Source organism: Podarcis erhardii, assembly GCF_964252035.2.
Source record: "Podarcis erhardii genome assembly, chromosome: 12".
In the NCBI taxonomy this organism is placed as follows: Eukaryota; Metazoa; Chordata; class Lepidosauria; order Squamata; family Lacertidae; genus Podarcis; species Podarcis erhardii.
The window spans coordinates 1,004,195-1,014,682 of NC_138513.1; the positions used below are offsets into that span (position 1 = coordinate 1,004,195).

The 10,488-nt window shown below is 58.1% G+C and overlaps 1 protein-coding gene across 2 annotated transcripts; it reads right to left on the minus strand.

Moving 5' to 3' along the window:
• Positions 1-741: 741 nt before the first annotated feature.
• ASB10 (ankyrin repeat and SOCS box containing 10) lies at positions 742-8,788 on the minus strand. Of its 2 annotated transcripts, none has more exons than XM_081834400.1 (6): positions 8,269-8,788; positions 5,938-6,205; positions 3,870-4,374; positions 1,900-2,013; positions 1,377-1,626; positions 742-931 (listed from the first exon to the last, which is right to left on the minus strand). In XM_081834400.1, the coding sequence occupies exons 1-5, from the start codon at positions 8,771-8,773 to the stop codon at positions 1,441-1,443; spliced, it is 1,578 nt and encodes a 525-aa protein (XP_081690526.1). In that variant the 5' UTR covers positions 8,774-8,788; the 3' UTR covers positions 742-931; positions 1,377-1,440. The 2 variants fall into 2 exon arrangements, with proteins under 2 accessions (XP_081690526.1, XP_081690527.1); XM_081834401.1 differs by lacking the exon at positions 8,269-8,788 and adding an exon at positions 6,420-6,760.
• Positions 8,789-10,488: the final 1,700 nt, after the last annotated feature.

Below are 10,488 nucleotides of genomic sequence, written 5' to 3' on the forward strand. Positions count from 1 at the left end.
TGAATAATGGAAGATTCAGGACAGACAAAAGAAAGGGATTATTCAGGCAACGCAGAGTTAACCTGCGGAACTCCCTCCCGCAGGACGGCCACCAATCTAGACCTTTTTTTTAAAAAAAGAAAGGTTTAGGCTTTTCAAATATTCTGTTACCCAATATTTTGAACCACCGTTTGTGTATTTTTAGTTATCCTGTAAAACTGGCTTTATTGCGCTTTTCTGGAATGGTTGTACGCTGCGAATTGTTATTTTATTGTACTTTATGCTGTTAGCTGGCCAGAGAAAATCAGCTGGCATGAGAAGCTCCCTCATCCCAGGTCAGACGATTTAGCAACCCGCCTCTTCAGACCACAGGGGTCCCTCTACTCATTTCCCTGAGGCGGGCAGATGCAAACGGAGGACCATCAGGAGTCAGGAGTTGTGCGAGGAAGAAAGAATTGAAGCCGGTGCAGCTTGCGTGACACGCTCCACCTGGTGATTCAACCTGTGGCGTATTTGGAAAGGCTCATAGTCCACAACCCCCAAGCCAGGTCCCCAGTCCAGTCCAAAAATGCATGCTCATCCATAGATACACCCCCCCACCCGAAGAACAGGATCAATCACTGCTTATATTCAACTTATAAAACACATTGAAGGATTTTCAGTCAGCTGAAATGCAACATTTAACGTTTATTTAGAAATGCAAACAGTGCCCTCATTCATGACCACCTCCTTCATTCGCCAGAGCAAAGTGGGGTGTTTGGGGGGGCGCGGGGGGGGTGTTCCTTCAGTTATTCTGGCGCTCCGGTGAATGACGTCATTGCTTCGGTTCGGAGCAGAGTCCTGGAGCTGCGCCCCCTGGCGTCCCCCCCTCCCGGGCGCCTCACCTTTCGGGAGGCGGCTCAGAAGCCCCCGTGTACCCGGTGGCGCTTTTGCTACATCAATAGAGGCAACCCTGCAATTGGGGAGGAGAGGGGACGACGGGGGAAAGAATTATTGCAAGCGGAGCAATGGAGAGACGTGGGAAAGAACATCTCAAGAACGCGAAATTGTGGCTGGTGGGCAGATCAACGTATTACCGGCAGTCTAGGCCAATTTAATACACGCGAGGGGGCCACGCAGCGCTCCTTAGCGAAGCCACCGCCCGCGGCTCAAGAAGCCTCCCGGTTCCTAAGCCCAAAACGGCGCTGGCAAGTTGCACTTCTCGAAAAGTTTCCCGGCAGTTTAGTTCGGGCATTGCGCTGCCTCCAGCGCCCTCTGCCGGCGGCCTGGAGCAGATGCGCGCGGTTGCCTCGGCCGCTTGGGTGGCCCACTTCGACGGGACGGACCCGCAAGGAGCCTTTGCACTGGGGGAGCGGACTCCAGCGCCACCCACCCTTCCCACCCCAGCTGCTGCGCACCTCGGACTGCGCCTGCCCCCGCCTCCTGACTTCCGGGAGTGAGCCAGCCTCTCCCTCTCCCCGCCTAGTACAGGACGTCTTCGAAGCGGAGCAGCACGAAGTCGCGCAAGGCCGGCGGCAGGGGCAGCTCCGGCAGGGCGCGGGTCAGGCGGTCCTCGAGGTGGTTCCGGATTGCGCAGCGCGCCAAGTGCTGCAGGGCGCGCGGACTCCGGCCCAGGGCGAAGAGCGACTGGAAGAGGCGCGGGTGTTGCTGCCAAGAGAGAAGCCGCGAGGCGGTCAGAAGGGGGGGGGGCGCTGGGCTTAGCCGCGCAGGGGAGGGGGGCTCTCTCCAGGGTCCTCCTTTGCGCACTTGCCACCGTCCAGCAAGGGCTGGGCAAGGAAAGCCTGCGGGAGCACCAGGGCCCTTCCTAAGGGGGACAGTAAGAGCGCAGCGGCCTGGAGAAATCTCGCGGTGTTTGAGGTGCACGGGCCCCGTCGAGCCACTCTTGCTGTTGCGCCCCACCACAGGATCCCGCGCACTTACCTGCACCAGCTCGGCGGGCACAGCCTCGGCCCACTCCTCCGTGACGGGGACGCGCGGGTAACAGTTGATCAGGGCCTCGACAGTGCGCGGGGAGGCGCAGCAGTGGCGCAAGACCTGCGACGGGAGGGACGAGGGGAGGCAGCAGTCAGAGGCCCGCGCCAGAGCCTGACAGCGCAAGGAGGCCCCGCCGAGGCGCGGGAGCCAGTCGCTCCTTTGCGCTGCGCACTTTTGCTCTTCTAGACTTGGTAAACCGAGAAGAGCAGCGTCACCCATCCCATCTAGAGCCCCCTGACTGGGAGCCGCCGGCCCCCCCCCTCTGGCCGCCAGGTAGCCTTCTGAAGTCAGAAGATGCTCCCGATAGAGTCGCTGCCAGCCAGTGTAGGTGATGCTGTGCCAGATGGAGCAACCGCCGGCTTCCTCGATTTCTCCAGCCCAGTCGCTGCCAGGCCCTGCTCTCTCTTCTGGTCGCAGCAGGGCCTCGACGGGAATGGCCCCATTAGGTGAGCTGAAACCCCGGGCGTAACGACCTTTAGGCGCCCATGTCCATTACTTCAGTAGCAATGCAGGCAACGTGCATTTAACTCTCCCGCCCCCGCCCTGCAAATTATGTTTTCCAAGGGCTTCTGCGTTACTGAAGCGTCAGATAACACGCAGCTCCTTCTATATGCTGTCCCGGGGCCCCTCTGCTGCTTTCTGGGGGGTCCTTTGGGGGGGCCCTGGGCTAGCGGGCGTTGTGCTTCCGCCCCGCGGTCCACCCCTCGCTGCTGCGCTAGTCCCCAGGCCAAATCCCATGTCGGGGGTCTCATGTCCCGGCATCTCCCTGGGGTTCAGGCGGCTGCGCGGCGCCCCTTGGCCGGGGCTTCCCTCTCTCTGGGACTGGACTGAAGCAGCGCCTGAGCCGGCTGCACGGAGCAGCTCCATCCTCATTATCTGGTGTTAATAGGAGATTAATTAGTGTTAATTGTTGATTTTCCTGCATTTTCCCAAAGGGGAGAGCAATCTGCCAAGCCTGGGAATTAAGACAGATGGTTAACCCATTGCGCGGGGAGGTGGCCGAGATCAGGGGCAGGGGCTGATCTCTGCCCGGAGAGGGGAGAGGAGAGGCCCGTTCCCTCCCCATAACATCCCTTTCGCCCCCCACCCTCAGCAGAGGGCATTGGGCATTTCCTGCCGCCTGCAGGGTCCGCTTGCAGCGCCGGCAGAGCCCCCCTGCAGTTCCGAGGAGAAGGCGGAGGGCGGGGTCCTTCGGGGCTCACAAGCCCAACCCAGTGGCAGGCCGTCCCGCAGGTGCTCTTAGGCGCTCTGGAGCTCCGGCTTCACTCAGCTGCTGGTCTCAAAGCGACGGAAGCGCCGTAACTATAAGGGCTGGCGGCCTCTGAGAGGGTCTTGCAAGGACTGTTTTGCTTGCAACCTGAGACAGCATTCGGTGCTCGTTTTCCGCAAGCTGCCCCCGGGGGGCGCCTTTGCCCGGGCAACTCTTTCAGCCTCAATGAGAACAGCATCTTGGACTGGGGGGGCACTGGCCCGATACAGCAAGCTCTCATGTTCTTAAACCCGCTTACGGGGTTCTGAGGTGCCATTTTGGGGGGGTGATTGGGCAGGTAAGTCCCGCCCTGCATAATCGATCATATGAAGCGATGTACGTACACCATTTGAATGGCAATGCCCACCAACTTGGAGAGGGCATTTATGGGGGGGGGCTGAAGCCCCCTCGGCCCCTAGGAGTTGGTTCCTATGGCGGGACTCCAGCAAGACTTCAGCCCTTTCCGAGGAGGCCATCGTGCAGGTGCCAAACCAGGCAGGTGAGGTCAGGTGAGGCGCATGCAGCGCCCTGGACAGTCCCGGCGCCTTCCTCGCCCCTGCCACCCCCATAGCAGACAGAAGAGCCGTGGACTCGTGGGGCTCACAGCCAGCCAGCCCCTCCCCGCCCCCTCGTCCCAGGGCTCCCAGGACTCTCACCCCGCGCGCACCTTGAGGAGGGCTCCGGGCCAGACGCGGACGGCGCCGTGGTTGAGCAGGTCTCGCACCACCAGCTCGGGCCGGTGCTCCAGCTTGTAGGCGGCCACCTGGAGGATGTTGTGCAGCGCCGTGTTGCCGCTGTAGCTCATGATGTTGACGTTGGCGCCGCGGGCGAGGAGCAGCGCCACCACGCGGGGGTTGGCGGCCTTGCAGGCCTGGTGCAGCGGCCGCTGCCGGTCCGCGTCGGGGGCGTCCACGCTGGCGCCCGCCTCCACCAGCTGCCGGCACACCTCGTAGCAGTCGCCCAGCGCCTCCGGAGGGTGCGCCTGGGCGCAGGCGGCGTTCAGCGGGGTCTGCCCCTCCGCGTTGCGCGCCTCCAGGCTGGCGCCGTAGCTCAGGAAGAGGCGCACGTGGCCCGCCAGGCCCAGCCGCGCCGCCAGGTGCAGCGGCGTGTCCTCCTCCTCCTCCGAGACGCAGTTCACCCGGGCGCCGTTGCACAGCAGCAGCCGAGCGCACCTGCGCGGGAAGAAGAAGCAAAGGGGTCGCCCGGTGCCTTCCTGGGTCCCCTCCCCGCCGTCCCCAGGCCTGTGTCCGGGCTCTGCTCCCCCAGGAGGTCTACTCGGGCAGCCTCTGAGCTCTCCTGGCCGCGGCCAAGCCTGGCTCTTGGGTACCGCCAGAGGGGCTAGGGTGGTGGGTTTTCAAACTTGCCCTACACTAGGGGTTGTTTTGCTCTATTATAGGCCGGCCTTAGGGAAGTTCTCAGGGCGGCTCACATGAAGGATGAGGCCTAAAAGTTTGGCATGCTGCTTAGCTTGGCCTGAAGGTGTGAGAAAGAGGAGCCGGCAAAAGGCCCTTCTTCCCTTCCTCGAGTTTCCTTCCTGGCCGGACTTGAGCTGGTCGCTCTTAGCCAGAATGGCTCCCCTCTGCTTCCAGCGTTGTGAATGCAAGTTGCTGGAAGGAAACAACCCGGCGGGATGGAGAGCTGCTCTCGTGTTCGGATCCTGCTCGGGTGCTTCCCAACAGAGGCATCTGCTTGGGCACAGCGAGATGGGCCACTGGCCTGATCCAGAGCCAGGCGGTTCTCGCGTTCTTGCGTGGGACCTTCCTTCCGGATAGGGCTGATACTTTCTGCCGGGAGGAGACCTCTCAATTCGGATGTCTCTCCATCGCAGAGACAAGCGCCGCTCTGAATCCTCTTTAGTCCTAGTATCAAGTGTGTATTTCCTACAATAAATGGAGTTTTCTCCCCCTCCCCATTAGTCTGTTTTATCCTGGGTAAAGTGTGCACCTCCAACAGGTAATCTGTGGTCAATTTCTCTCTCTCTCTCTGTCTCTCTCTGTCTCTCTCTCTCTCTCTCCCTATCCTAGCTTCCAGCTTCTCCTCCAAGAATTTGTCTACTCTTCTTTTGAAGCCATCCAAGTTGGTGGCCATCCCTGCCTCCTGGGGGAGGGAGTTCCGTAGGTTAACTACGCTCTCCTGAATCTTCCAACACTTGGCTTAGCTGGATGCCCCTGAGTTCCAGTGTTAATGAGATGGGGACAAAAACTTTACGCGCTTTCCCCATGCTATGCATAATTTTATAAACTGCTATCTTGTCGCCTCTTACTTGCACTTTCTCTAAAGTAAAACGCCCCAAATGCGGCCACTTTCGTTCCCTCCATCATTCTGGTCGCCCGTTTTCTTGAAAGGGCAGCGAATTGTTAATTAATCATTATTACTGTGGCCTTTTTTCCAGTCAGGGAGAGGCGCTTGTGGGATTCTCCGTCTCCTGTATCAATATAACTTGGTAGTCTCGGGCGCCCTGCAGCTCAGGGAGAAAAATTGGGGTCGGGCGGCAGCTGTGGGCATTTCCCCCGTTTGGGTCCAGGGGGGCGCGCTCTGCCGATTGTTTTGCTTCCAGGACCCCAGGACTGACCTTCCTCTGGGAAGCCAGGAGAGGACGGCTGTGTTCTCCACCCCACCCCCGAATGGAGAATGAGCGGCCCTTCTCCCCTGCCCGAAGCCCAGGGCCAAGCGAGGGGCGCCTCTTCCAGGCCACGCGCCCCAAGGAGACGCCCCGTCGGGGCTGTGCCACTCACTCGAGGGAGGCGGGGCTCCGGCACAGGTGAAGCGGCTGGAGCCCTCCTTCCGAGACGGCCAGGGGGTCAGCCCCGAAGGAGAGTAGGAGCCGCACGCAGTCCGTCGTGGCCGCCGCGCACGCCTCGTGCAGCGCAGTCCGGCCGCCCGGCGCCAGGTCCACGTCCGCCCCGCGGAGCAGCAAGTGGCGCAGGCACTCCAGGTAGCCGCGGCTGGCCGTGATGTGCAGCGGGGTGGTCAGCTCCTGCTCGTAGGTCAGAGACCAGAGCCCTGTGGAAGGGAGGAGAGACGCGGGGTCAGGAAAGGCCGTGCGGCGGACACAAGGGCGCTTTGCACGTGCTCAGGGGCACGGTGGCGCGCGGAAAGCAGGCTCCAATGGAAGCCTGCAAGCGCGAGAAGGGCGCAGGAGCGATCCCCAAGCTCTGCGGCAAGGCGCTTTTCCTACCCCCGCCTCTCCCCCACCCCCGTCGATCTCTGGGCGCACTCAACCAGCGGGAGTTGAATCGGTAGTTCTTCCACTCGTCCTGGTCGCTGGTGTCGAAGACGGAGTTGGGGCCCACGCCGCTTTCGGGGTCGCCCAGGAGGCAGAGGATGGCGCACCCGTCGCCCGCCAAGAGCGCCTGCCAGAAGGCCTGCGCCGGGCCCTCGGCCTTGCGCGTGGAGATGGGCTCCATGGCCGACGGGACCCTCGGGGCTTCTCCGGCGGGAGAGAGGCTGCAGCTGGGCTGCCCGGGGACGGAGGGCTGCGTGCCCGGGTGTCAAGTCGCAGCCCGAGCTATTCTGGGGCTCCCTTGTGACTCAGCGGCAGCGCCGGTGCAAAGGGAAAGCGCCGCGCCAGGAACTGGGAGCGGGGCGAGGGGAGAAGGCAGGTGATCTCCACGTGCTTAGCGAGAAGGGCTGCGCAACGACCCAGCTCGGTCCCACCAGCCCAGCCCTGTGGGCCCTGGCACGATCAACCTGGGCCGGTGGCTGTGGCCTACCTGGCAGGGTTGTTTTGACAAGGAAGGCACGAGAAACCCGTCTGCAAAGGGGGAAGGGCCGCAGGAGCAGACGGCAAGCCCCCGCTGGCGGGGAGGGTCAGCAGCCTGTGAGGCGCGGGCCCCCGTCCGCGGGAGGAACAGGCCGGAGGTGGGAGCGCTCTCCGCGCGTTAACTTGGAAGCAAACCTTCCGCCCTTCTGCCAGGCAGCACCTCCCCACGACTGAGGACATAAGCAGGACACGCGGGGGGGGGGGGCAGCAACTGGTCTCCTTCAAAGGCCTCCTGCCTCTGGCCATGGAGCGCCGAAAGGATGATTCGCCTCTGCCGACTTGTCTAATCCCCTTTTAAAGAATGCTTTAGTTGAGATTCCTGCATTGCAGGGGGTTGGACTAGATGACCCTCAGGGTCCCTTCCAACTCTCCACCTCTAGGATCTATAAAGTCGCCTAAAATGAGGGATCACCACAATCTGTAGCTGTAAAGCTGTAGCTTGAAGGCCCTTTTGCTCCCAGTCTCCCTCCCACCCATTCTGCCCCTTCCCCCTTCTAAAAATGTTGTAACCTTTCTGCAAGCACAACTTTCATAATCCCCGTTTGGTTTTGCCAATTTGAAAGTGGGCAGGGGAGAGACAAGGGTTGTTGTTTTTTGCTTGTTTGTTTTTAAAGTGACAGTATAAAAGAGAGTTGTCAGTTCTTGTTATGTTTCCAAAATAAAGGTTTGTTTGTGGGGAATCATTTTTAACTGACAAACAACATATTTTAAAGGGAAAAAACCTATTCCCTACATTGCATCATCATACTGAATAAACTGCCAGATGGGTGGGATATAAATAATAAATTATTATTAATAATAATATAATAATATATGAACTCTGTGTGGGAGTTTCAAAAGTGTCAAGGATAAACAAAGTATTTTATAAAGGGTCTCATTAGCTTCCTCTCCTGGGGGGAGGGGAGAGGGCGGGAGGCTGCAGTGCCCCCCCTCCCACTGCCCCTGGATTGCAAACCAGCCATCTATCATGTTTCCTGGGCCACTTCCTGTGTGCAGGACATTTCCTCTGGGGGGCTTGCCCCTTCTCCCTACAGCCCCATCACTCTTGCTCTTGGGGTGTCTCAGGCTGGAGAACACGAGACTCTTAACCTTGGTCCTGGGTTCAAGTCCCTGTTGGGCAAAAGATGGGGTTGGACTAAATGAGCCCTGTGGTCCCTTTCGAACTCTACAGGGATCATTAGCTCCTTCGGCCTGCACTTCTCAATTGAGTGGCCTAATAGAATCAAGGAAAAGAGACCCCCAGGGGACATGGACCTCCATGCTCCAAGCCACCTTGCTCCCCGCCTTCCACAGCTTCCCTTACCCCATTTCTGGCTGGTCCAGCGCAGATCTTGGCTCTTGGAATGGATGACCAGGTTGACCTCGGCGCGCTCTGAGAAGTGCCTCTGCACCCCTTCCAGGTCCCCCGTGTAGAGGGCGTTCTGGACCACCATGTCCCTGCACTCTGAGGGCGGCTCTTTGTAGGTCCTCCTCCTGCCCCAGGAGGCCACAGGGCCTTGGCAGGAGACCTGGCTCTTGGCCCCTTCCCACCTCCATCTCAGCTCCGCATCCAGCCCCAAGGAACGCCACCTGGAGGCCCCGGAGGAGGAGGAGGAAGACCAGGAGGAGGAGGGGAGGGACCTTGACATGAGCTTCCTCCGAGAGAGAGGGCTCTCCTTCAGCGGAGACAGCGGCTGGGGGTCTTCTGCCCTTGGAGAGCTGTGTGCTTGCAGGACCCAGGCCTGACTCAGGGCATATAAATAGTCCTCTTGGCAGCCACCGCCTGCCTGCCTGCCTGCCTGCCTGCTGCTGCTGGCTTCTTTTATCATCAGCTCCCAAAATACATTGCAGCATTTGAGCCAAGGGAGGTGTTTTGTGGCAGGCCTTGGGAGATTCCAAATGTTTGCAAGCATGTGCAGAGTGCCTTCCTGAAAGTTCCCCGCACATGAGAAAACATTTTTCTTCCGCTCACAAAAAGCAGACCCAATTCTGGAAAATAAGGCCCCTTTCCAAAGTGAGGAAAATGCTCATCCTAGAGACAGACAGTGGGGGAATGGTCATCCTCTGAGATTTCCACCCAAAGTGCCCTTTGGGGAGCTGAAAATCTCCTTTCATGCATAACTTATTTTAGGATAAAACAAAATAAAAAAATTCCTTCCAGTAGCACCTTAAAGACCAACTGACCATGTTTTGACCATGGCAGACCAACACGGCTACCTATCTGTTATTTTAGGATAATCTTTGAGAACAATTATGACCTCCAAGGATGCTTAGGCAGACTTGAATTACCTTCTCCCTTTGTATGTTTCCTTCTTAACCAAGAAATCGCTCTCATTCAATTTAAGTAAACAATAAAAATATAAGGTTTACTTGCCTCAAAAGTCTTGCCAGGATTCAACAAATACAGGGATGAAATCAGGCAGCCAATGTGCCTGCAATGCGCTCTACGTGGGGCTCCCTTTGAAGGTGACCCAGAAATTACAACTAATCCAGAATGCGGCAGCTAGGCTGGTGACTGGGAGCGGCCGCCAAGACCATATAACACCGGCCCTGAAAAAACTACATTGGCTCCCAGTACGTATACAAGCACAATTCAAAGTGATGTTGAGCTTTAAAGCCCTAAATGGCCTCAGCCCAGTATACCTGAAGGAGTGTCTCCATCCCCATCATTCAGCCCAGACACTGGGAGGGGGGCAGGGGCTGCCCAGTGCTATCTCATGTAGCTTCCAAAGTCCAGCTCTGAGGGCCTCCTGGCAGTCCCTCCCTGCGAGAAGTGAGGTTACAGGGAACCAGACAGAGGGCCTTCTCGGTGGTGGAAATAAACAACTATCCGACTTTTAGGAGAAATCTGAAGGCAGCCCTGTTTAGGGAAGTTTTTAATGTTTGATGTTTTATTGTGCTTTTAATTTTCTGTTGGGAGCCACCCAGAGTGGTGGGGGCAACCCAGTCAGATGGGCGGGGGTGTAAATATATTATTATTATTACCACCACCACTACTACTACTACTACCCACTTAGGGACCTGCCATCTCCTTCTGCCGAGGGGGGGGCTTCTCAGATACAAAAGGAAACCACTGAGTCTATGTTCTATTTAAGGACATCCATGTCTTTTATTTCCAATCAAGCACACAATAGACTGAAGCAAGAGGACACCCAGAGCTGCAGGCAGGACAATTCTGCAAAAAATTTTGGCAGGAGCTTCGGCTGGTTCCCTTTAACACACTCCCAATCCGCCCCCCCCCCTCTTCATTCCACTAGCACTGCTGCACTTTCCTCAAAATTGCCCCCAACATTTCAGGCTCCCTTTTTGAAAAGTGACACAACTGCTTTTCCAGCCGGGGGGGGGGGGGGGAGAGGTTGGCAGTTTGGGTGCGACTCATTTTGCAGAAGAGGCGTGTTAAGAGAGAGAGAGTTAGGGGCCTCCAGACGATCCCTGTATCTTCAACCTCTTAGGCTGACCCTTTTCTCTCTGTATTTATTTCTCAGGGCCACCAGATCAGCTGGTTAGGCTAGTCCCAGAAACTTCCCTCTCTGCACTGGCTTAT

Coding starts and splice junctions, on each gene's coding strand:
- ASB10 (XM_081834400.1), bottom strand. CDS start 8,773: ATGATAAAAGAAGCCAGCAGCAGCAGGCAGGCAGGCAGGCAGGCAGGC. Junction 6,206..8,268: donor CTGGACCAGCCAGAAATGGG/GTAAGGGAAGCT, acceptor TCCCTTCCACAG/GGCTCTGGTCTCTGACCTAC. Junction 1,627..1,899: donor TGCCCGCCGAGCTGGTGCAG/GTAAGTGCGCGG, acceptor CTCTCTTGGCAG/CAACACCCGCGCCTCTTCCA.